The sequence below is a fragment of the Setaria italica genome, chromosome IX (assembly GCF_000263155.2).
Source record: "Setaria italica strain Yugu1 chromosome IX, Setaria_italica_v2.0, whole genome shotgun sequence".
Lineage (NCBI taxonomy): Eukaryota > Viridiplantae > Streptophyta > Magnoliopsida > Poales > Poaceae > Setaria > Setaria italica.
In genome coordinates, this window is record NC_028458.1 from 1287805 (window position 1) to 1313261 (window position 25457).

At 47.2% G+C, this 25457-nt stretch overlaps 5 protein-coding genes across 6 annotated transcripts; 4 read left to right on the top strand and 1 right to left on the bottom strand.

Moving 5' to 3' along the window:
- The first annotated feature begins 846 nt into the window (after positions 1 to 846).
- Positions 847 to 4408, top strand: LOC101762276 (calreticulin). Its single transcript, XM_004981102.2, has 14 exons — positions 847 to 1062; positions 1575 to 1682; positions 1773 to 1965; positions 2053 to 2311; positions 2405 to 2461; positions 2730 to 2777; positions 2870 to 2956; positions 3049 to 3106; positions 3234 to 3301; positions 3373 to 3468; positions 3552 to 3599; positions 3706 to 3741; positions 3851 to 4003; positions 4106 to 4408. Exons 1-14 carry the CDS (start codon positions 948 to 950, stop codon positions 4115 to 4117), a joined length of 1338 nt encoding a protein of 445 aa, XP_004981159.1. The 5' UTR covers positions 847 to 947; the 3' UTR covers positions 4118 to 4408.
- A 774-nt stretch (positions 4409 to 5182) lies between these two features.
- On the top strand, positions 5183 to 8628 carry LOC101764301 (acylpyruvase FAHD1, mitochondrial). 2 transcript variants are annotated; one of them, XM_004981107.4, is made up of 9 exons: positions 5183 to 5397; positions 5530 to 5704; positions 6422 to 6474; positions 6895 to 6957; positions 7107 to 7151; positions 7423 to 7473; positions 7565 to 7682; positions 7762 to 7899; positions 8397 to 8628. In XM_004981107.4, the coding sequence occupies exons 1-8, from the start codon at positions 5290 to 5292 to the stop codon at positions 7875 to 7877; spliced, it is 729 nt and encodes a 242-aa protein (XP_004981164.1). In that variant the 5' UTR covers positions 5183 to 5289; the 3' UTR covers positions 7878 to 7899; positions 8397 to 8628. The 2 variants fall into 2 exon arrangements, with proteins under 2 accessions (XP_004981164.1, XP_004981165.1); XM_004981108.4 differs by lacking the exon at positions 7107 to 7151 and having other exon boundaries at positions 5185 to 5397.
- A 331-nt stretch (positions 8629 to 8959) lies between these two features.
- LOC101765551 (pentatricopeptide repeat-containing protein OGR1, mitochondrial-like) lies at positions 8960 to 12237 on the top strand. Its single transcript, XM_022823439.1, has 4 exons — positions 8960 to 11157; positions 11316 to 11370; positions 11615 to 11769; positions 11846 to 12237. Exon 1 carries the CDS (start codon positions 8976 to 8978, stop codon positions 9639 to 9641), a length of 666 nt encoding a protein of 221 aa, XP_022679174.1. The 5' UTR covers positions 8960 to 8975; the 3' UTR covers positions 9642 to 11157; positions 11316 to 11370; positions 11615 to 11769; positions 11846 to 12237.
- Positions 12238 to 12340: 103 nt separating this feature from the next.
- Positions 12341 to 15390, bottom strand: LOC101764986 (epoxide hydrolase A). Its single transcript, XM_004981109.2, has 4 exons — positions 15021 to 15390; positions 14745 to 14927; positions 13779 to 14011; positions 12341 to 12860 (listed from the first exon to the last, which is right to left on the bottom strand). The coding sequence occupies exons 1-4, from the start codon at positions 15312 to 15314 to the stop codon at positions 12578 to 12580; spliced, it is 993 nt and encodes a 330-aa protein (XP_004981166.1). The 5' UTR covers positions 15315 to 15390; the 3' UTR covers positions 12341 to 12577.
- A 5591-nt stretch (positions 15391 to 20981) lies between these two features.
- LOC101765381 (epoxide hydrolase A) lies at positions 20982 to 25112 on the top strand. Its single transcript, XM_004981110.3, has 3 exons — positions 20982 to 21370; positions 23777 to 23977; positions 24368 to 25112. Exons 1-3 carry the CDS (start codon positions 21065 to 21067, stop codon positions 24845 to 24847), a joined length of 987 nt encoding a protein of 328 aa, XP_004981167.1. The 5' UTR covers positions 20982 to 21064; the 3' UTR covers positions 24848 to 25112.
- The last annotated feature ends 345 nt before the right edge of the window (positions 25113 to 25457 follow it).

The following is a 25457-nucleotide window of genomic DNA, read 5'->3' on the forward strand; positions in this document are numbered from 1 at the left end:
TCAAGGTTGATTCTCACTATGGAACTGAGATAGTGTTTGGTTCGTGCTAAGGTAATGCAAACGTAAAGGGAATCAGATTACAGTGTATTTGGAGGTGGAATAGGTGATTGCCCTCTTTGTTTGGTTGCACTCTGGTAACGTAATCAGATTACTGTGTGGGTGCTATATCTGATTACGGTGGGGGAGGAGGGATAACAAGCTTGTATATATATTATTTAGGTAAGGGATTCGATTACAGTATCAATTGATTACAAACCACCGCAACCAAACATATGTAACGGGATTCGTTACCTTCAGTAATTAGACTGAATGTTTTCACATGACATTTTGCAGTGATTGACGAGTCGCTCGGTAATTTGACAGTGAAAATTGTTTGCGTGATCTATGCTTTAGCGATTAAACAATGCGCACGAATAGTTTTCGCTCAAGGCCTCAAGCGTCATGAGTATGCTAGGAGACATTCACACAAAACACGTTTCATTCTGACATGTGGGCCGGCCGGCCATAGAGGACCTTTTCCTTGTCGCTCGTGCTCTCAACAGAGAATGCGACGAGGTGCTACGCCAAGGGGAGGCGCCGCCGCGCTCGGTGGCATAATGGCATCCGTCTGTCGCCGGAACGCCGGAACACGTCGCTTCTTCCACGCGGCACATTGGTATTGGCTGGACCCCGTTCCTGCGAGCACTATTGGTCAGCCGCTGTGAGCCACGCAAGCACACGTGTACGCCGCGTGTCTCGTCACTTCCCCCGGTCCCAGCCGTCAGACAAACGACTCGCCCTCCGGTAGCCTCACTGGAGGTGACGGCACCCTACCTTCCCTGCTCTTTATTAAGCGCGGTGCATTCCACGCTCGCTATCCACCAGGAGGTTTTCGGGACAGGAGAATCGGCGGGAGGTTCTAGAAGTTTCCAGTTATAGTGGTGGGCGTTCGCTCGCCGTCGACGGTGATGGCCGTCCTTGAGAGGTCGTCGTCCACCGCCGCGGTTGCCGTCGCGGCCCTGATCGCGCTCGCGTCCGTGGCCGCCGTCGCCGGCGAGGTCTTCTTCCAGGAGAAGTTCGACGGTAAAACACCCGGATCTCACCCGTCTATTCATGATCTCTAGATCTAGTGAGACAATCAGACAATGTGCTTGAATTGTTCGTTGGTTCGTGGAGACGTGGAGCGATGCGGCTGTTTCTGTTTTTCTTTTTGGTCGTCGTCGTTCTGGAGCGCGGTGGCCTCCGTAGAGGCCAGCGCGCGCCGTTTGTTTGGACGCGAGGAATCTCGAGCGGAACTCGTCGATCCCTCGGTCACGAAGTGTGTTCCTTGTGCATTTCGTTTGTATTTGACACTGACTTTTGGTCGCGTGCATGGATCACCCTGTTTCTGTGGCAGTCGCATACTCGCATGGCTTTCACTCTTTATTTTCCTGGAATTTCGGCAATTCCATAAGTTCTCATGTTGTGGCCTGGGTTTAGGGTTTATGCGTTCAAAATTTCGACCCTATGATTTGCGATCTGATGTTTCTGATCCGGCGTTAAACCCTCGCCGTCTTCCGGGAGCTGTTTATCTGAATTGTGTGATTTGGCAACAGATGGGTGGGAGGATCGGTGGGTCAAGTCCGACTGGAAAAAGGATGACAGCACGGCTGGCGAGTGGAACCACACGTCTGGTAAATGGAATGGAGACGCCGACGACAAAGGTGAGAACCGACATTCAGTGTCACTAACGATCTCTGTTTGTTCTTCCGGCATGCGTGCTAAGTTACAGAGATGTCTGTTTGGGGGTGCAGGTATCCAGACCTCTGAAGACTACAGGTTCTACGCCATTTCAGCGCAGTACCCCGAGTTCAGCAACAAGGACAAGACCCTGGTGCTGCAGTTCTCGGTGAAGCACGAGCAGAAGCTCGACTGCGGTGGTGGCTATGTGAAATTGCTTGGTGGTGATGTCGACCAGAAGAAGTTTGGTGGTGACACTCCATACAGGTGGTGATTGGTCAATGTCGCATATTCAAGCCATAGCATCTTAGTCTGGTTTTCTGATCACGATTTATATGTGACTGTCACATGCAGCATCATGTTTGGGCCGGATATCTGTGGGTATGCCACCAAGAAGGTCCATGCTATCCTTACTAGGAACGGCAAGAACCATTTGATCAAGAAGGAGGTGCCATGTGAGACCGATCAGCTGACACATGTTTATACTCTGATCATCCGTCCTGATGCCACATACAGCATTCTCATTGATAACGCTGAGAAGCAATCCGGCAGCATCTATGATGATTGGGATATTCTTCCTCCCAAGCAGATCAAAGATCCTGAAGCCAAGAAGGTGATGTTTAGAGAACGATTCCTGCCTCTGCTGAACAAACTTGGTTGCCCTCTTTTCACAGATGTGCTAATATAGCAATGCTAATGGTTGCAGCCAGAAGACTGGGATGACAAAGAATACATTCCGGATCCTGAGGACAAGAAGCCAGAGGTATCTTTTCCTTTACTGCTACACCTTTAGATGCTCTGTCAGTACTTGTGTTTTTTTTTGTTTTTTTGACCAATTCACTTTACTGGCCTTTTGGTATGGAAGTCAGCGCTCTATTGTCTCCATTATTTTCTGTAACTCTTAAAGCTTTAACTTAAAATTGTCATTTATTAATAGGGCAGCACGATCATGTATTGCAGTACTATAAGCAGCCTGCTTTCACCAAATATCTTTATTGCTGTTGGTGTCTGACTCAGATTGTTCTTTGCAGGGTTATGATGATATTCCCAAGGAAATTCCTGACCCTGATGCAAAGAAGGTGCATATTTTTCTTATTGCATAGTATGCACATCAGCTGTGATCCGATCATCAACAGGCGTTCAATTTAACATTCTTTAATACCCGTTGCAGCCAGAGGACTGGGATGATGAGGAAGATGGTGAATGGACAGCCTCAACCATTCCTAACCCTGAGTACAAAGGACCATGGAAGCAAAAGGTATGAAGATGACTAGGTGGATTAATTATGCTGGACAAGCTGCAGTGTACCACGCTACAACTGCTGACATGGGTTTATTTTTTGTTATTCAGAAAATTAAGAACCCTGACTACAAGGGCAAGTGGAAGGCTCCTTTGATTGACAACCCAGGTATATTACCTTTTTAATTTTGAAAATCGACAATATCAACTTGATGATGAACCTGCTGTGGTGCTGTCCATTTCACCTTTTCTTCTTATTAAGAAAGTTCATGCTAAATTGTTTTCTTGGTGTACAGATTACAAGGATGATCCTTACATCTACGCTTTTGACAGTTTGAAGCACATTGGCATTGAGCTGTGGCAGGTTAGAGCTGTACTTTATGAATATAATGAGTTATTTTCCTGGAGGGCCACTAATTTTCGTGCTCTCACCAGGTTAAATCAGGAACTTTGTTCGACAACATTCTGATCACTGATGACCCTGAGTACGCGAAGAAGTTTGCGGAGGAGACCTGGGGCAAGCACAAAGATGTATGTCAGTTTGTCTATCTAGGGTTAATGTTGTGTACGTTTCATGTCTAATTGTGTAAAACTAAAATAATGATTTGCTGCAGGCTGAGAAGGCTGCCTTTGACGAGGTTGAGAAAAAGAGGCTTGAGGAGGTATGGAGAATCACACACTCCATTTTATGTGCAGTGCCATCCTCTGATGAAACAAAATCAAATGCATTCAGTTCTGTATTAACTTGCCAATGTTCCTCTTTGCCAGGAATCTGCAAGCACTAAGGACGAAGACGATGCGGATGTACGAGCTCGGGATTTATTTGTTTGTTTACTAAAATTTCTACCTATATACCTGCCAATCGTTTATTAACGCCAATTCGCCAAATGGCATATTGTTGTGCATATGGCAGGAGGATGAGGATGAAGCGGACGATGACAAGGCTGACACCGCCGCTGAGGAGGCCAAGGACTCTGCTGATGCGAAACCAGAGGACGGCAAGGTCGCTGCTGATGAGAAGCGGACGGAGGACAGCAAGGATGCTTCTGCTGAGGAGAAGAAACATGTGCGTTAACTTCCCTACCAACTTTGCTTATCTCATATTACGATTCACTTTATTTTGCTTCCATTCAAGTTTTAACGTTCCTTCCTGTTTATGGCCGTGCAGGACGAGCTCTAGAGTGTGCGGATGAAGAGCAGAAGAGGCGAACACAGGCTCTCAAATTCCCTGTTCCGGTCTCAGCTGGAGTTTTTACTGCCTTACTGGTAGTGGTAGGGTTACCATCCGAATAGAAGAAAGCCATGCGTCTCGACATGGCGAGGTAGTCCGTCCCTGTACAATGCTAGAGAACGAAAGAAACAAATTCGGCAATGGCCATTTTGGTGTCTTTTCCCTCCATGTGAGGAGTAGGCAGACATCGAGCAACAAAGTTTTCGTCAGTATCGGATATCCTTTGCTCGTCCTCTTTAATTATTCGCATTTTATGGCTGAAATCGTCAGCGTTTTTTTCTGTCGGGTACGGACCGATCCGGCAATTTGTTTGGTCTCGTATAATCCTTGCTGGCACGAGACGAAACAGGTCTTGCCTATGCTTATCCTCACTCCATTAGCAGCTAGCTAATGGAGCCTTACGCATGCTTGTTTTATTCCTCGAGCATTTGGTACATTAATGCCAACGCCGGACGCGACGTGCACCGGTTGGTAGCGTCGTTTTATTGTAGATTGGTAATGGCTGGAGCACAGAAAGTTCTGAAATTATGAAAGTACGTGACTAGCTCGTTGATAAGTTGTTAATGGAGACAGCGCAGGGGCATTTTTTTTTTGTGATCATAAAGTTAAGAACTATAAAAAGGACAGTAACCTGCAGTGGAAACTTTTTTGGATAGTACTTGTAGTTCTAGATTTTTCTCTTTTTCTGTGAGAGGACAGTACTCGTATATAGGTAGCGTGCAATAATGGTCAGGGCCCTCGTCTTTACGGGCCTATAAGCCCATTATCTGATTTTTTTTCTATTTTTTATTTTAGTGTTTTGCAAATATATATGTTCTAAAAAATTGCAAATCTATAAGCATATAGCGGCTTCAAACGGTTATATGCATATTGATTTGTAATTTTTTATTAGAATATATATCTTGCAAAATATTAAAATAAAAATATATAAAAATAAAAAAATCCCATTATCTCAACCTATACAAGAAAAAGAGGCCCATTTAGCTGAAAAGCCGAAAGGCCAGCAGCGAGCTGACTAGTCAGAACTCGAAACATTTGCTTCTCCGTCATCTCCACCTCATCGACACCTCCGAGGCTCCGATCCACCACAAAAAATAAAAAATAAAAAAGCTCTGCCTGCCATGGCGTCTGCGGCGGCGCAGAGGCTCCTCGCGTCGAGCACAAAGATCATCGGCGTCGGGCGCAACTACGTCGCCCACGCCAAGGAACTCGGCAACCCAGTCCCCAAGGTCCGCGCCACTCCCATCCGATCCCCAAACACTCCCGTGATTCTAACCTCCATCGCGCTGGCTCCCCGCCTTCTTCCCCCGCGGCCTCTGATTTGATCCCGCGGCGCTGCCCGTGTGATGGGTGTTTTGCAGGAGCCCGTTCTGTTCCTGAAGCCGACCTCGTCATTCCTCCACGCTGGCGTGTCCACCGCCGCCATCGAGATCCCGGAGCCGCTCGAGTCGCTGCACCACGAGGTCGAGCTCGGCGTCGTCATCTCCCGGCGCGGGCGCGATGTCCCCGAGGCGTCAGCTATGGACTTCGTCGGAGGTAATCTGTGAAATGCGTCAGCAACAAGTGACCCGATATGGTCAACAGTGTATTCGCGTGATGATAAGGCTTTACATTCGCATTTGTGGAGGAAAATTAGTGTGGCTGCATAGCGCAGTAAAAATTAAAATGTTTCATCGACCAGGTCAATTAGGAATCTAGGATATGTCAAGGCTCTGAAAACTATTTGAGATTTGGAATTAGTGATGAGAGTAATTCTCTCCTTGCTGCTTTATTGTAACAAGAATGATGCCAATGGACAGATGGATTTTAGCAGTTCCAGCGTCATTTGACAATCTTTTTGGAAAGTGCAAGTGTGTAATTTAGAAGTTAGAATTGGCTAGGCTCATGCTTATTTGATGCTAATTTTTACGAAGCAGGAATATGAAATTATCTTTCATGGTACATAGAAATGCAGAGCCATGAACTCAAGTATATTTCTTGTACAGCTGGCATGTTATCTATATTCATCGGGTGTATGGCCTGAATGATAACCTCATTATTTGTAATCTGTTTTCTTCATCAATGGTGAACTTGAGTGAATAACTTACAATATGTAGTCTCTGTTGTGGTTTCCCCCATCTTTATTTTATCCTAATTAAATTAAGCAGTTTAGGGTCATCTTCGTTATGATTCAACAAAACGTTTTTTGGCATTCTCATCAGCAACAGCAAGAATCTAATATAAGATAAATGTTTGCATTGTTGAATTTCCCAGGTTATGCACTTGCTTTGGACATGACAGCAAGGGACCTTCAGTCTGCTGCTAAGGTGAGTGCTACCATCTGTAGTTTCCTGAGTCTTGTGTTACTTGTTCTATCATTATTGTTTTATTGCCATCTGTCGTCCCTAGTGGGTATGCATGATTACACACGCATTCAATTTACATAACTCATTTTAGCAACAAACTTTGCATTTTAATCTCATGGGTTACTCTTTTCTATATTATGTCTATTAATGAATAACAAGGACTCAGATTCTGCTTAACTGAGCTAGTTAGTATCTTCATTCATCCAATATATTTCATTTCACACAATGTTATCTTTTCGGTATATTTTTGTGTTCAAATTTGTAGCATTAATTGCCCATCATGACCTTTTACTCTTATGTAGCAGACAAATGATCTCTTAATGTTTTTTTTAAACTCTACCTTTTACTTTCTTATCACACAAACTAATTTGGAATTTGCAGTCTGCAGGTCTTCCATGGACTTTGGCTAAAGGACAGGACACCTTCACTCCAATTAGTGCAGTGGTAAGCAATGATTTCTGTTTGAGGGTTGTGTGAAATTGGTTTTAGTGGATGTCTAAGGGCACTATCACTATTTTTTTATCTATACATATTCCCTTGTTATAATTACAACTCAATGTCATATTAAAGTTAGTCGTGCTGTTGTTGGACAGACTTTGGCTAAAGGATATGACACCTTCACTCCAGTTAGTGCAGTAGTAAGCAATGATTTCTGTTTGAGTGCTGTATGAAATTGGTTGTAGCAGATGTCTAAGGACAATACTTTTTTTATTTATATGATTCCCTTGTTATAATTACACCTCAATGTCATATTAAAGTTAGTCAGTGCTGTTGTTGGGCAGAGACACCTATCTTTGCTGTTTTCCATGTTCTCCACGGCTATGCCATTCTAGTGACATGAATTTTGTATTCCCATCAGTATCACAGCCATGTTTGACTCCCATTAATGATACTTTGTCCATCAAACAGATTCCCAAATCGGCTGTCACTAATCCCGATGATCTAGAGCTCTGGCTAAAGGTAACTGCGCAAATCTGTAGTGTGAAATGTATTTATTCCTGTCTGAAGTTATAGATCGTGCAGTGTACAATTGACTACCAATTCTATCCAGGTGGATGATGAACTAAGGCAGAAGGGATCAACAAATGACATGTTATTCAAGATTCCTTTTCTAATTAGTTATATTAGTTCCATCATGACATTAATGGAGGGTGATGTGATACTAACAGGTAGTGACATTTTCTCTATGCCCAGCTTGTTTTTCACACAAGAAATCTTTTTGTGGGTTACTCATTTGTTACTCTGCAGGCACTCCTGAGGGTGTAGGTCCTGTCCGAGTAGGTCAGAAGATCAAAGCTGGTATAACAGACCTCATTGATGTCGAGTTTGATGTTCAGAGGCGCAATCGGACATTTTCTGCCTGATGCAATTACCAGGAGAGTAACGGTAAGCAATTTATTGGGAGCTGAGCTGTACTTGATTTTTCTAATACAATGACCTAAGATAGTAAGACTGCATGCTTTAATGCTTGAGGTGACAAAATAATATTAGGTAAATTGATCTTGTCACAGAATTCTTGTTCATAAAGGGCATATTCACTGTAGCAAGGCCATTATGATCATAAAGGGCATATTACCAATTTGATCTAGGAGGTCAGGTGGTGTGTATGTATAAGGCTAATGTTCCAAGCTAATTTATCCAATTCCATATTCTCACATATATTAACCATGAAAACGTTGTGAATTACTCAGTTAGAGAAAGGAATTATATGAACTATTATCGCCCTGACTGAAAAGATGTGCTTTTTGGATGACTTTATAATGGTCTCAACAATTTCAGTAGTAAGCCTATCAGGGATTCGATGCCTTGTACTTTTGTCGGGCGGTCAAACTCTGTCCAGTTGCATAGTATTTGTATTTCTGACTGGTGCTGTCTGTCTGCAGGTGAATACAGAGAGCGGTCCTCCTCGACGACGGATGGCTTTTCTGGAGCAACCGCAGATCGGTCTTGAACCTTGTTGTTTCTGCGACCTGATGATTTATTGATGTTTGGCTTGGGGAAACTATCCATGATTCTATGAACATGTGAACTCGTTCCCTCCTGCATCGTTTCTCCCTGTCGATGGAGCTGTAAAACATTCACTTGCTGCAATAAAGAAATCCTTCTTAGCGCATGGACCTTTCACCCTGTTCTTTTATTCTGGCGTAGCTGTGAGAAACATGCAGCGGCACCATGGAACAGCTTTCCGAGTGATGCGCGAGAGGGGAGATCGTCAGATGGAGGCCTAGAATATATATATTTTTTGAGATCATATTTTTTTTGAGATCAGATGGAGGCCTGGATGGACTCCAATCTGGTGGTGGTGGGCTGGTGGTGGCTGGTGGGCGGCCCGCATCCGCAAGTTTCCGGCAGCACGTCGCGCTTGCATCCACTACACAAAATTTTGGGCTGAAAATTCGTTTCAGTTGGCCCAATTTTACCAATTCTGATAGGCCGAGCGCTCTGGTCCGCCTCACCGTACGATGCCTCCGCCTTCCCGCCTGGCCCTCCTCACCGCCGGCAACCCGCCGCCGCTCCGCCTCCTCCTACAGCTCCACGCGCACCTCCTCGTCTCCGGCCTCCTCTCCTCCCCTTCCCCTTTCGCTTCCCGCCTCGTCCCCGCCTTCGCACTCACCGAACTCGCCTCTCCTCGCCCGCTCCTCCACGCGCTCGCCCTCCTCGCATCCCTCCCCTCCCCGCCGGACTCCGCGTCCCCCTACAACCTTGCCCTCCGCGCGCTCTCCCTCTGCCCGCACCCGCACCTCCTCGACCGCCACTGCCTCCCGCTCTACCGCGCCCTCCTCAGCTCCGGCTCCGCAAGGCCCGACCACCTCACCTTCCCCTTCCTCCTCAAGGCCTGCGCGCGCGTGCGGGAGCGCTTCTACAGCGGCGGCGCGGTGCTTGCGCACGTTACCAGGCTCGGCTTCAACTCGGATGTCTTCGTGGTGAACGCCGCTATGAATTACTGGTCTGTTTGTGGGTCCATGGCGGACGCCCGCAGGTTGTTCCAAGAAAGTGTCGTGAGGGACGTGGTCTCGTGGAACACGCTCATCGGCGGGTATGTGCGGAAGGGTCTCCCTGGGGAGGCACTGGAGGTGTTTTGGAGGATGGCGGAGGAAGGAACAGTGAGCCGGATGAGGTCACGATGATTGGGGCTGTATCAGGGTGAGCGCAGCTGGGTGATTTGGAACTTGGAAAGAGGCTGCATGAGTTTGTGGAGAGTAATGGAGTCAGATGTACTGTGAGGCTGAAGAATGCGGTGATGGATAGGTATGTCAAATGTGGCAGTCTAGAGCTGGCGAAGTCGGTGTTTGAAAGGATCGATACCAGAACTGTAGTTTCTTGGACAACAATGATTGTTGGGCATGCAAGGCTTGGGACGATGCACGATGCACGGAAGCTGTTTGATGAGATGCCCGAAAGGGATGCATTGCCGTGGGATGCTCTAATGGCTGGATATGTACAGAGTAAGCAGGGCAAGGAGGCTATCGCGTTGTTTCATGAGATGCAGGAAGCAAAGGTGGCCCCAAATGAGATCACGATGGGTCGATGGTCAATCTCCTATCTGCTTGCTCACAGCTTGGAGCATTAGAAATGGGGATGTGGGTTCACCATTACATTGACAGACACCGGCTTCTCTTAGTGTTGCTCTTGGCACATCTCTAATTGGCATGTATGCAAAGTGTGGCAACATTAAGAAAGCTATATGTATATTCAAAGAGGTCCCGGAGAAAAATGCTCTCGCTTGGACAGCGATGGTACGTGGTCTGGCAAATCATGGACATGCAGATGAGGCTATAGAACACTTCCGGAGAATGATAGAGCTTGGACTACAGCCAGATGAGATTACATTCATTGGGGTTCTATCTGCATGTTGTCATGCTGGTTTGGTTGAAGAAGGTCGGGAATTTTTCTCCCTAATGGACTCAAAATATCACCTCAAGAGGAAAATGAAACATTATTCATGCATGGTAGATTTGTTAGGCAGAGCAGGGCATTTAGATGAAGCAGAAAAGCTAGTAAACACCATGCCTATGGATCCTGATGCTGTAGTTTGGGGTGCTCTCTTCTTTGCTTGTAGGATGCATGGTAATATCACTCTTTGCGAAAAGGCAGCAATGAAATTGGTAGAACTTGATCCAAGTGATAGTGGAATCTATGTGCTACTGGCTAATATGTATGCGGAGGCAAACATGAGGAAGAAGGCTGACAAAGTGAGGGCTATGATGAGACATTTGGGAGTGGAGAAGGTTCCTGGATGTAGTTGCATTGAGCTGAATGGTGTAGTTCATGAATTTATCGTGAAGGATAAGTCACACATGGACACTAATGCAATGTATAACTGCTTACATGAGATCACGCTACAAATAAGGCATACTGCAAACGTGATTGACATTTCAGCTACTGGCATCCTGTAGCATTTTTAAGCCTAGAAACTGCTGGCCTAGTTCTGAGAGGTGGTATGCCAGTTGTGTTGCACAACTCAATCATCTGATGAATTGTACCAGCTGGCCAGGCAATGTGCTCAGAGAAGTGGATTTTCTTATGCTGACTGATATTTGAGTCACTGCAAGAGCATTTCTGGTCCTTTTGTAGCTTGCAAGTTAACTAAGATAGATAGTGATGTCCATGACAGATTATCAAGGGAGTACAATTTATTCGAAGGTATTGTTTTCAACTTATAACCTTTGAAAATTGTAAAGCCCTGAACGGTTACTTATCTTCCTGCTTTTTACTTACGTACCATTTCTGTAAATTCTTATCATGAACTAACTGGCCAGGGTGACATCTTCTCACAATCCCATTGATTATCATCTTTGCAGAACAGTGATAAAAGAGAGCAGCTACTTGCAAGCTGTGTGCCTGTATATTCATAAGGTCTTGAACTATGTCCTGCTTTTCCTCATCTTATATTTCAGCTAATTTATATATTATAGGTGCTAGAAGTTGGTTCAATCGTTTAACATACGCCACATATTCTGCAAAGTGACAAAGTGCTTCTTTGCTAGTTATAAAAAAAAATCAGACATGCACATATTATTTCATAATTTTCACATTCTCAAGTGATACTTTAGGGAACTCTATTTTCTGATAACAACTCATGATCCTCCATGCCTTGCAGATTAAGGATGCTAGTATGTAATTGGCGCGCATGGATACACAGGCCATAGTAAGGCTATTAGGGTCATCAAACTCTGTCCAGTTGCATGGTATTTGTATTTCTGACTGGAAAGAGGTGCTTGTTGGGGACTTGTAATTGTCTCAACCTTTTCAATAGTAAGCCTATCAGGGCCATCAACCTCTGTCCAGTTGCATAGTATCTGTATTTCTGACTGGTGCCGTCTGTCTGCAGGTGAATACGGTTTTTCTATTCTGCAGTCTGCACTGATGTGAGAAAACTGCAGCGGCACCATGGAACAGCTTTCCGGGAGCTGCGCAGTGCCGATGTCCACACTCAAACGAGCATCTCTGCACAGTGCCGGGAGGTCGTCAGATCGAGGCTAGGACAGATCCAGCGGGGCATCGCCGAAGGAATCTGCGAGAAGCGAACGTTGCAACGCTCGGGAAATGAGGGCAACGGCGACCGGATTTTCTGGCAACGCGTCCGAACTGTTGTCTGTTTATTTTTTTTTCTTGTCGCTCTTGGATTGAACAAAAGCCAACGAAAATGTGAGAAATTTGGTCAGGAGATGGTTAACCTACCTTGAAGAGGTTGCGGGATCAGTCAATCAGTTAGGCCGTTTTTTGTTGAGATGCAGGTCTGTGTATTCAGCAGATATATCATGGTGGCATGCGGACCCCTTAGAGGAGAGGTAGGCGTTGTCGTGTTGAGTAATGCATACATCACTTTCTCCAACATGCAATGTCTATGCTGCGTGCTTAAGAAATGTTGTGTTACAAAAAGTCTTCCGATTTATTAAGGGATAGATGAAATATTACACAATGCTAAAGATGATCAAACACCTTCCCTCCCACGCTCTTTCTCCAAAATGTAACATCTTCATGCCATGCCTATGGTCCATTCCCGAAGCAGTACATGTACAAAGGTTCCCAGACAATGAGTTCTGTACACAAGTTATCAATCTCACAGTTTCGAAACTTTTAGCGTCGAAGCACCGGTTTCAAACTTCTTGATGTAGTCGTAGATGTGCTTGCTGATTTCCTGTGCTCTTTCCTGCTGGATGAAGTGCCCAGCGCCCTTGATAACCACCACCTCCTCAAGCATAGGCACGTCCCTCTTGAGCCCGCCCTTGTGGATGTAGCTCCTCACTCCCGGGTGATGGTATGCCAGGTCACCGTCCCCAACAATGAACTTAGTTGGCACCTGCACCTTTGCTCCTGTCCATGGTGCCATCAGTTCCCAGTTCCTGAACACAAGTCAGCCACATTTAACTACTCACTGATACAGGCATGATGCAGCACACAGGTGCTGATGTATGATGCAATTCTCCAGTCTAAGATAATGTAAGATTGTGACAATGAACACCTTCTCTATCAATATATAGACCGACAGTTAACCTGTCGGCTTCTGTTAAAAAAAGGACAATGAACGGTGAAAAAATAGCTGAAAATTAATCTAGTAGTCAAAATGCCTGTAGTTCAAACAGGACTTGCTTTGTGGCTAGTACGTTTGAATCAAAAATTCATTGTTGTTGCAACAAAATTCAAGATCTAATTTACAAAGAAAAAAAGGACGATAGAGATCTTTCCAGCATCTTGCAAAAACTGGTGGAGGTTCCCAGAAACTTACTAAAATTTCATATTATACCATGGTTCATGTTGGTTGTGAGATCCTGCTGCTCAAAAAACTAATGTCACCATTTTGGAGATATGAGGATGTGGCGATTCTTATATTGTTTATGACTGACTGACTGCACTATGACAGCAACAGGACGCTAGGGAAGGAGACTGATTGATACAAAGCAATTAGTTACATAAACAGTTGAGCACACAAACTTGCTAGGTAAATTGAAATGAAATGAAACAACAACCATAAAGGTCTCTGTTTCTGATTTCTACTCTGCAATTGGCAGCACATAAAACCTTAAGACATAATATTTGAGACAATAGTATTGCTACTGATATCGACCTGTTGCAATCTAAAGCTCTATACTGCAACACACTACTGCAGCTTGTGAGTTACACAAAAAACTGGAAATAGGTGATACAGATGTGGTTTAGAAGTTTGGTGCGTGCAGAAAGGTTTTACGAAAATACAAGAAACGAATTCAGAAGGGCATGACTTGATCCCATGCTTATGAAACTCAAATTAGTTGCAAACTTACAGGTCTAAGCAGCGATAGTAATTTACTCCACCAGCAAATCCAGTTTTTGCATACACACTAGCAAGGTAACTGACATCTTCCTCAGAGAGCCAAGAAGGGAGTGCTATTTCCTTATTGTATGCTTGCATTTTTCGAAGATTCATAGAAGAAGAGCCTGTGGTATTAACAGTCAATGCCAATTTGAAGAAACTCTTCAAGTCAAAAGCAGCGAATTCTGCTTCAACTCCAGGTTCCTGCCAATCAATGTGATGCTTAAAAGGTAAGTTTTAAAAATCAGCACCACTTATCTGACACTTTAGGTTCAAATATGGAAGTTGAAAACCAGAGAGGATCCAAGTTGATGCAACTAGTCCACACAGATTAAAGTTATTGGTAAATTACCCACATACTAGAGAACAGAGATCGGTAATTATTGCCCAACTAAGAAGACGCCTTATAGAAAGACAAGTGTCTGCAACTGAAGCATAGTATCCCCCAAAGAAGCAAATTTAGTAGACACATATTAGAGTAGACCTTTGGAAGATCAACTGATGGGAAGCTTCAACACACCATGCGAAATTTGTGAATAGCTGGCACTTCCAAGGGTGCCATGTCTAGTGTCTATGCCACTAACGATGCATCAAGATGAACCCACATGAGTGCCCCACTTTGGGGTTAGGTTTGGACTCCTAGGAGCATCACTATAGTCTGTTTCATAGATTCAATGCAGCCCACTGAACTCGACAGCCCCATGTACATTCAGATCACAATTGAGGAATCGCATCCCCTTTCTCCCCTTTCCATAAGAAACCATATGGCCCATCCGTATTAGAATTGCAATAAGAAATGGCACTCTAAGGCCATCATCACGTTCAAAAATATGCTCCAATTCAATCAAATTGCCAATAAATCTGCGGATGCCTAACATTTGCACAAGCGCCCTTTCTTCGATGAATCCATCGGATGATAGGAGGAGCAACTGCTGACCTGGAATCGGCAGACGTAGTAGTCGTCGCCGTATGCGGCGCGGAAGTACTCGACGGGCTTGACGCCGGGGCGCCTGGGCATGAAGGCAACGCTGAGGTTGACGAGCGCGCGCACCCGATCCGGCCGCAGGACGCACAGGTTCCACGACACGATGGCTCCCCAGTCGTGCCCCACCACGAACACCTGCACCCGCAAGGTCAGCGTTTCAATTTCCACATACCAAGCAATTTCCCCGAAGTTTGGGGGGAATCAAGCCGCGCCGCCGCGTGCGGGTACCTTCGGGAGGCGGAGGGCGTCGAGGAGCGCGATGAGGTCGCCGACAACGTGGAAGGCGGTGTAGGAGGACGGTTCCGGCGGCGCGGTGGTGCCTCCGTAGCCCCGGAGGTCGGGCGCGACGCAGCGGTAGCCGCGCGCGGCGAGGTACCCCATCTGGTGGCGCCACGAGTACCACAGCTCCGGGAAGCCGTGCACGAACAGCACCGCGGGGGCCGAGGAGCCCTCCGGGCCGGCCTCCGCGACGTGCATCGAGATCCCGTTAGCCTCCACCTGCCGGTGCCTCACCGCCGCCATGGCGTCGCTGCGCCGTTGCCCGTCGGGGTGGTGCTGCTGTTGACTGATGATTGGGACAGGCGGGTCTCGCTATCGCCTTCTCAATTGACTCCTCTTTAACTTGGGCCCAAATGGTCGCTTGGGCCAAACATAAACCGGACCGGGCCCGATAGATCGGTTTGCACGACCTGCTTGTTTTGAATTCGAGGTTCCGAACTTGATAGCCGCAGTGACGTATCGCCTGTGGTAATCAAATGATGATCACTTTGTGATAACCGCAAGAGCATTTCAGTCCGACGCTTAGCAACTAACCAACCGGTCCGTTCGAGTCTGTGTTGTGCGTGCGTTGCACGCGCTGGGCATGGCATCGAACCCACAACCCACCCTTGGTCGATAAAAAGGTGCCCGGGGCAGTGCAGCAGCGCACCGTCAACTCGATCTTCCTCTTCCTCCTCCCAACAATCCATCCAGTAGATCGAGTCCGTTCGCCGGCTCCACCGAGATCGATCGTCGATTCGTCGTCGTTGCTGACTCGCCTAGCGCGGTAGTCGATCGATCATCCAGAGGAGTCCACCGACCATGGTGATGGAGTGCCCTGAAGATCACAACGACGAGTTCTGCCCCAGCAACGACAGACGGCTCATCGACGGCTACCTCCGCCCCAAGATCGCCGGCAAGAATGTCAGCAGCGCCTACGTCCACGACGCGGACGTCTGCTTGGACCACCCCTACGACCTCGTGCGCGGGCACACGCCGGCGCCTGGCACCGGCGACGGGGACGGCAGGGCCTGGTTCTTCTTCAGCCCGGAGCGCTACGTCGGCGGCGGCGGCGGGAAGACGAGCGCGCGCGGCGGCGGGTCCCGTCCCGGGCACCGGGCAAGAGCCGTCGTCGGCGCCGACGGCAAGAAGAAGGGGACCTGGCACGCGGAGGGCAAGAAGGAGGCGGTGGCCGGAAGCGGCGGCGGGTACTGTCGGAGCTTGACGTACCACGAGATGACGCCGTCGGGGTCGTTCGTCAAGCCAGGGTGGCTGATGGTCGAGTACGGCGTCGACGACGAGGACGGCGGCGGCGGCGGCGTGGTGCTGTGCAAGGTGTACAAGTCGCGTCGAGGGCCTGGATCGAACGTGCCGTCGCGCAAGAGGAAGGCGGACGTCGAGGCACCATCCGCGTCCAGCTTCTTGTCGCGGCAGCGACGGACACACCACGACGACGACGCCATGTCTTGCAACAAAGCGGCGCCGCAACGCCAAGAAACAGAGCTCGTGCGGTACCAAGGCACAGAGCAGGTGCACGGAGGCGATCCGCACCCCGGCGACGCTGACGCGTTCACGATGTTGCGGGCGTTCATGGAGACCGATGAAGACGAGAACGCCCTCCAACTCCCTGCCAACTTCGACCCTGTGAAGTACCTGCTCGGAGAACACCAGCCGGGCCCGGGGAACACCATCCTCGAGGAGTTGATGGGTTCTTCAGCGCCTGTCCAGTGCAGCGCCACGCCAAGCTCGCTGCTGTTTGATAACGACGTGTGCGCGGCGTGGCGCGTCCGCCCATGGATGGCGCCTGCCATTTGTGCAGTTTGATTCCGCCTACCTGGAGTCTGGAGAGGAAGTTCACCAGCTGCCATGCCTGGATGCTTTGGTGCAGCGATTGTAGCTCAAGCCTAAGGGCAAGTGTAATCCTGGATTATTGTTTGTTTCTGACAGTTATACACAGTTATATTCTCTTTCGAAAAAAGAACAGTTTGTATTCATTCTTTGCTGTAATCCATGATGGTAAGAACACATGATCTAATAGAAGCAGGCATTGCTGCTGCACTGCTCATGTTCTTGAAAATTGGCCTGACTTCTCAATTATTGCTTGCTTCCTATGATTCTCGTCGTGGTACAAGCTGCTCATATCATCATATGGAACAGCCAAACAAACAATGGGCGAATGTAAACAGATAATGCTATCTGCACTGAAGCAGGACGAGAAACAAGATGCAAAAAAAAAAAAAATTCGATTGCGTAAATAATTGTTGGATCCTTAAACTGACAGCCAATTAGCAAGTGCTGTCTAAGAAGTCAACAATCAAAGAGGATAGATGAATGTCTGGCAGTACAAAATTGTGAAGATTAGAAACAAAAACATTCTGAAACATGAATTCTCGACACTGAAACAGCAAGCAGCAGGAAAGACTGAAGAAGCAGAGCTCTATCTTGGTCGTCCGAATCAATTCGACGCGAGTACGAGAGAATCGATGCACGTAGTGTAGCATCTAAATGGGTTGCCCGCTCAAGTTGTATGGTACATGTGTTGCTGCTACGGGCAGCTGGTAAAACTACGCCGTTCTTTTGATCTGAATAAGCAGATGGCACTATTGTTGTTTTCTACTCCCTCCGTCCCAAATTACTATTTGTTTTGGCTTTTCTAAATATATCATTTTTGCTATGTATCTAGACGTAAATATATATATTAGTGCATATCAAAATGTATGTATCTAAAAAGGCCAAAACGAATAGTAATTTGGGACGGAGGGAGTACAATATAGATCTGCTTTCAAAACTGTAACAACACAACGGTATCTGGTACTGAGTTAGGCTGTAGAGAAGCTAAATCCATGCAACAATCAGTTCAAGGGAACATGAACTACACTTGAGTAAACAAAAGACCTGTAATGAATCAACAAGCAAGAAATGATGCACAATAGCGTTGATCTTAGCCACCAAGAAGGCTCAACATTACTGCAAACCATCAAGGCATCAACATACATAACAAGAAAATAAATCCCCAAACGCATTCCTCTGTGGCTCATCTACATATATGTAGGAGAGCAAACAATAAGAACCTCTGGCTACGAATTAACAATGGATAAAGAGCAGACCTATTTCCAGCCACCAAACCTCAAGAACGAAAGGGAAAAAACATATAACAGAGAAAAATCCTTCAAAATTAACACACCTGGGTCCATCTTAATGCAGGAGACACATGACATTTTCTCCTTCCCATTAGGACCCATTTTCAGTTCAGCAAAGAAGTATTTGGGAACAAGGTCGGCACAGCTCGTGCCGCCTTTGGATTTTGCTAGGAAGTTTGCATGCATCCACCAGCCATTATAGAAAAAAGCTATGCTGTCAACTGCTTTTACCAGCTCACGCTCATCCTGTTAACACAGTCGGGATTCAGACACTACAGAGAGGAACTTGTGAAAATGGTAAGCTTAATAAAGAGCGTATACTTCATTAAATCGATTGTAGTGTTTCAGAGCAACTTTCGCACATGCAGGGGTCCGCCATGATACATCATTCACAGATTTCTCCCTGCATACAAGTTACAACAGCGGGTACAACACAATTATATCCGTTGCGCAGCTACACATTTGAACAACGGATCATATATGTTCCCTTCATATCGCAACAACAAAACAATCGAAAACTCAACTTCAAAAAGGGAAAGTAATTAAAATCCCTGCAAATTTGCTAGGTGGTATTCTCATCAGTACCTGCATACTTTCGAACCCAGAAACAATTTGTTGTTCTGGTCAGTAGAGACTCAAAAGAGACTATATATCACATAACTCTTAATGCCAAACTGATTAGCTCTCACAGTTTGCTGGTACATCAGTGACCCATATACATATACTTCAGAAGTTCAGATGGAGATAATAAGGTATTAGCATTTATGTTAGGTAGGAAGAGGCTACCAGTATATCTTGTAACTTTAAATGCCAAAGTTACCATAGCATGTTAAGAATAATCTGGCTACCAAAGACAAACCTAAAAAAAACTATGGAACAGTTTCTTCAGCATGGTCAGCCTGAACATCCAAGCTTGTAATGTTATATATGTTTTGTCATTTCATAACAGTTCCCAGTGTTGATCTGACCAGATTATCATTAACATAGGCATAATGTTGGTAATTAAGAAAATCTTGGTGTAGGTCAATGTGCCCCAAATATCAATGGAATTTGTGCTCACTCGGTCAAACAAGTCTTCTTATCTCCTTTTTTTTTCATACTATGGTAAGAAAATGATGAAGTGGCTGTAGACAGTAGAATATATTAGTGCCTTTCTACAACAGTGTAGCGAATCTGAAGAAACAATTTAGAAACAATCAAAATGTGTTAATAAAAGATCAAATCTAAGCATGGTTGACGGAGCGAATGTTTGTGACTTATAAATGCATGGATAATGACCCATTAAATTTATTATAATTATGTTGCCAACAAAGTCTATGAATAATTGTGCATGAAACAAAAACACATAGGGGTAATCATTGTAGATCACTGCCAAACAGACCCCAGCTTTCAGAAAGCTAGTTTTCAGAAAACCAGCATTCCAGGATGGAAAGCTAGAAGCTAGCTTTCGGAAAGCAAAAGCTAAAACAAACAGGGCCTGGTTGTACTAAAGGACTGGCTGATCCATGCCCATCCCTGATCATATCATCTTAATGATTTTCAGAAATTTCCTAGCCCACAGCATATACAATTGGCAGCAATGAAAGATCCTCGAGGTCTAACCCAATATCATATAGTTTAATTGGCTGTTCATCCTCGTTCCTCGAGGTCTAACCCAGCAAATACACAAGAAAATGATCACGAGCAACTCTGGGAGAATTATTAAACACGACATCAATTTTGGTGGAAATCTTAATCAGTTTGATGACCATTCGGCCTGTTCTCAAGATGTAGTATGACTCATATTGCAGAAGAGAACCGTAGTTTCAGATTACGGCATAATACACAACACATCACAGCATCCAAAGAGAGCCGGAAATTGCAGAAGACAAGGAACAAATTCTGGATTCGGGGAAAGTTCTGGGGCAGATGTGAGTCCGCTGTTTACCCTTTCCTAAACTGCAACGGGCCAGGTTTGTTCGTGCTGAGGACGAAGACCTTATTAATTGATTAGTTTCATTTTGTGTAGTTCAAACTGAAAATTTAGTTAATTAAGTTGACATACACTTTGATTATCGGTATATATCGGTCTTTCAGCTCATGCAACTTGCTTCTACTATACTATATTACTACCATCTAATCAATCTAATGTACTTTGAAGGGATTAACTAATTCATTGAAGTGAAGAAAAACGGTTATCAGATGCATGCATGCGTAGCTGATCCATCAAGTACGTGAGAATGATTTAGCTAGAGGCAAGAATCTTCCAACGGTGGCGTGCTAGTCTAAATTATAAGATATGTATGCGATTCGAAATTCAAATTTCGGCCGTGTTTAGTTGGGGAATTTGGGAGGTGCCAAATTACTGTTACAGCACTGTAGCACACTGTAGCGTTTCGTTTGTATTTGTGAATTATTGTCCAAATATTGACTAATTAGGCTCAAAAGATTCGTCTCGCAAAGTACAACAAAACTGTGCAATTAGTTTTTAATTTCATCTACATTTAGTACTCCATGCATGTACCGCAAGTTTGATGTGATGGGGAATCTTCTTTTTGCATAGTGTCAAAGTTGGGAGTTGGAAGTAACTAAACATGGCCTTCGAACAGGAATAAGCCAAAGGCAGGCGCATTTGTCAGCATTTTCTGACAGATGGAATAATATAATCTGTGTAGTATAATGTACGTGCGCGGCCGTTTGCCGCCCGGGGCGTTGTTCCCAAGCCTCCTCTGAGGGTCGCCACGCCATGGACGCCACGCTAGCGGCTAGGCTCCACCTTTTCCCACCTATAAATAGCAAGCAGCCGGAGAGCCAGCACAGTAGCGAGCCATCAGAACCACGGTCACCTCGGGAGCTAGAGTCAAGCTGTAGAGAGCTGTGCGCTGCCGATCGAGCATGGACGCGGCGGCGGCGGCGATGATAAGGCACCGGACGGTGGAGGCGAACGGCATCGCGATGCACGTGGCGGAGGCCGGCGACGAGGGGAGCCCGCGGGTGGTGGTGTTCCTGCACGGCTTCCCGGAGCTCTGGTACTCGTGGCGCCACCAGATGGAGCACCTCGCCGCGCGGGGATACCGCTGCGTCGCGCCCGACCTCCGTGGCTACGGCGCCACCGACGCGCCGCCCGACGTCGCCTCCTACTCCGCCTTCCACGTCGTCGGCGACGTCGTCGCCCTCCTCGACGCGCTCGGCCTCCACAAGGTACGCAAGCACGCGGGATCCATCATCATCTTTGCTAGCTGGATGTTTGATACAAAGTACTAACATTCGAGCGTCACATCCAATGTTCGGATGCTAATTAGGAGGACTAAACATAAGTTAATTATAAACTAATTGCAGAACCTCTATACTAATTCGCGAGACGAATCTATTAAGCCTAATTAATCTATCATTAGCAAATAGTTATTGTAGCACCACATTATCAAATCATGGACTAATTAGGTTTAATAGATTCATCTCACGAATTAGACTCCATCTGTGCAATTAGTTTTGTAATTAAATTATATTTAGGGCCTGTTTGGTAGAGCTCCAGCTCTGAAAAAATAGCTCCAAATTCATAGATCCAGCTAGCTCCGCCATAGAGTTGCTCCACCGTGGATCTAATATCTCAAAAAGCGTTTGGTACAGCTCCATTCTTGTCTTTATCTCACTGGCAATTTGGGCCCATTCATCAGAATAAAAAAATATCTCCTTCCTGGCGCTGTTGCACGCATGGTTGAGGTGCTGGCGGGCACGGCCTCGCCGGCGGCCTCGCGCGCGCTGGCGGGCTGGCGGGCGTGGCCACGCCGGCGGCCAGGCGACCTCGCGCGCGTGGGCGGGCGCGGCCGCGCCGGCGGCCAGGCGGCCGGGTGCGGGGCAGGGCTTCGGCGGGCGGGGCGGTGCTCCGACGGGCAGAGCGGGGTGGCGGGCGGGCGCGGCCTCACCGGCGGCCGGGTGTGGGGCGGGGCTCCGGCGGGCGGGACGGCGCTCCGGCAGGCGGCGTGCTGGCAGGCGCGGCCCCGCCGGTGGCCAGGCGGGCGGGTGCGGGATGGGGCGCCGGCGGGCGGGACGGCGCTCGAGCGGGCGGGGCGCGCGGGCCGCCGGCGAAGCGAGACGGCGCTCCGGCGGGCGGGGCGGTGCTCCGACGGGTACGGGGCGGCGGGCGGGGCGCGGTGGGGCTGCGGCGAGCGGGGCGCGGCCATGGCAGCACGAGAGGAAGCTGTGAAGAAATAGAACGAACCGGTCATTTTCCACTAATGAGTGGCAATGGTGGGTAATTTCCTCCAACTCCACCAAATTTGATTTCGTGGAGCACCCCCTGAGGTGCTCCACCAAATCCATGGATCTGGGGGTAGATCCACCGTTTTCGTGGAGCAGATCCGTGGTGGAGTTGCTGGATCTAAAACCGTTTGGCTGAAAAAATCTAGAGCAGAGCTATTTTTGAGGATCTGGAGCTGCGTGGAGCTCTACCAAACAGGCCCTTAATACTTCTAAACATCCGATGTGACATGTCCTAAAGTTTAGAACGCCGGATCCAAACAGACCCTTAATTAGTGCCCTCTAGGCCTGTACTCACTTCAGAGTAGGATATGGTAAGGCAAGCAGTTGCCACGTCCATCTCAAACCTTTCAAAAAAAAATTATTATTCATGCCTGCGGGGTGCCTTGTTTTCCTTTTCATCACAAATTTCTAATCCAAAAAACTGGCGACGTGCCAAGAGGAAAATCCAAACCAGCTGAAGAAAGAAGATGCTAGCGGGGGCTAGATTACGTGCAGGGAAAGATCCGTTTTGTTGCATTCCGTGCCGTCCAGGAACATGGGCCAACACACGGTATGGCCTATGGCGCGCGTGTTCCACCTGCTCCTAAAAAATACACAAAAAATGCTATTTTCCAGCGTCATGTAGGTTGTACTGTGGCACGGCGTACATTCAAATTAGCTTATTTTGTTTACACAATCATCTAATGTGTATCAATATATACGAATGTTGTCAACTTGAAAACATGGTGCATGAATATATACATGTTCTAATGTTCTATCAAGTGTGTACATATCACTGCATATAGAAGGTTGTTTGGTTCTGGACGGGCCACCAATTACAACGTCTAGGTGTGGCGTTGTCCCAGTCTGTGGCGCCGAAAATTGGCGCCTGGGTGAGATTTCTACCATGTTTTGCTTGTTGTTTCCGAGGCGTACCCATTAACCAAGCAATAACCAGTATTTCTATGGTGCCGTCCCACCTGCAGCACTTTATCTGCAGCTTGCCCGGTTTCTATCTAATGAGTTCAACTTTTCGAAATGAGGAGATTATATCCGGTAGCACTGTCTCTAAAAGGAAAAAAAAAATGGCACCCTAGAGAGACGTCAATTCCTCTGAAGTCTTAACGTAACCTTTCTTTTCTGTATTTTTTAAAATTCTTTCTTTTCTTTATGACTGAAAAAATGGGTACGAGCAGTACAGTAGTAATACCAGGCACTTCGATTCTTAACACTACTTCTAAGTTGCAGCTGCAGGCACGGAAATTTTTTTATTTAAAAAAAGAATTGCACGATGGATTTATAGGAATTGGAATGAACCAACCTTGAAGCTGACCTGGCACATATGGTTGTTGCATTGCCATTGTGAAGGTGTTCGTTGTTGGTCACGGCTGGGGCGCCATCACCGCGTGGTACCTGTGCCTGTTCCGGGCGGACCGCGTGACGGCGCTGGTGAACGCCAGCGCGCCCTTCATGCGCCACGTCTTCATCCGCGCCGGCGCCGCCGCCGTCAAGACCACCGACCACTACAACCGCACCTACGGGCCCACCTACTACATCTGCCGCTTCCAGGTATCTCTTTCTTCTGTTCCTACTGCTGCTACCACCACTTTGCAATATAATTACCGTATCATATACCCTGCATTTCTACTGTACGTATCGTATCGCTTGGTAGAGTATGTGGTAATTTTCTCGCATCTGCCGGATCGATCGGAGCCTGCTAGCTAGCTTTCTACCCTACCATACAAATTCACAGCACGTAGTTGTTGGCTTATCATCGTGGGATCGATGGGAGCTGTGGTTTGGTTTATATAGAGCAGCAGGGAGGGATCCAGGCAGTGCGAGGCTGCCATTAATCTCTCTGCTTCCCATAACAAATCAAAACCTTCCATTACATCATCTTGCACGAGCTGGATCGGATTTTGTGATTTTATAAGATGGCCGGGTGCACGCGCGGTGCAGGAGCCCGGGGTTGCAGAGAGGGAGTTCTCTCCCGCCAACGCCCGGTACCTCATGAGGCAGATCCTGTGCAACCGTTTCTCCCCCGACGCGTCCGGCGGCGACAAGCCGGGGTCGACGACCGACGACGAGCCGCTGCCCCCGTGGCTGACGGAGGCGGACCTGGACCACTACGCGTCGGAGTTCGAGCGGACGGGGTTCACGGGCGGCCTCAACTACTACCGCAACATGGACCGGAACTGGGAGCTGGCGGCGCCGTGGGCGGACGCCAAGGTGCTGGTGCCCACCAGGTTCGTCATCGGCGACGGCGACCTCACGTACCACTACCCGGGCATCCAGGACTACATCCACAAGGGCGGGTTCAAGGCCGACGTCCCGCTGCTCGAGGACGTCGTCGTCATCCCCGGCGCCGGCCACTTCATCCAGCAGGAGAAGGCCGGCGAGGTCAGCGAGCACATCCACGACTTCATCTCCAGGTTCTGATGCCTAGACAATGCATCATATACACGTGATCTATACCTGTGTAGTAATTGTGCTGTGTTTCGAGCCACTTAAGCCTCGATGCCTGTCTATTGTTGCTTGCTAAATTCAGTGTGGAATGATGGATACCTTATTATTTCAAGGTACATGGTGTGGTCGATACCTGAAATGATGTGTTGTATGATGTGCTGTCTCCTAAATTAACATTGCTTGCAAATTTCCTACATTGTATAATGAGAAATAGGACAGGCCCCCGCGTTTGTCAAGTGTTGCTTTCGTATACAAAGAAGCTCTCAGTGTAGCCACTCCGCCCTGGCCCGGTTTGAACTTGGCCCATGTAAAATTTCCCGATCGGACCTCGCGAAAAAGGCAACTGCTGTGAGCCTGTGTGCGTCAGATGCAAGCAGAGTCCGTACGTTTGCGTTCCGTCTCCTCGAAAGCGGATCCCTACTCGACCTTAGCCTTAGCCCTGTTTGTTCGGACTTTCAGCTGCAGCCACCAGAAGCGAAAAGCTCAAACAAATTTTCGAGCCTAGCTTTTCGTGGACCAAAAGTTATGGAAAGTCATATTACAACGGAAAGCTGAAAAGGAGCAAAAAAAAAATATAGGCTTC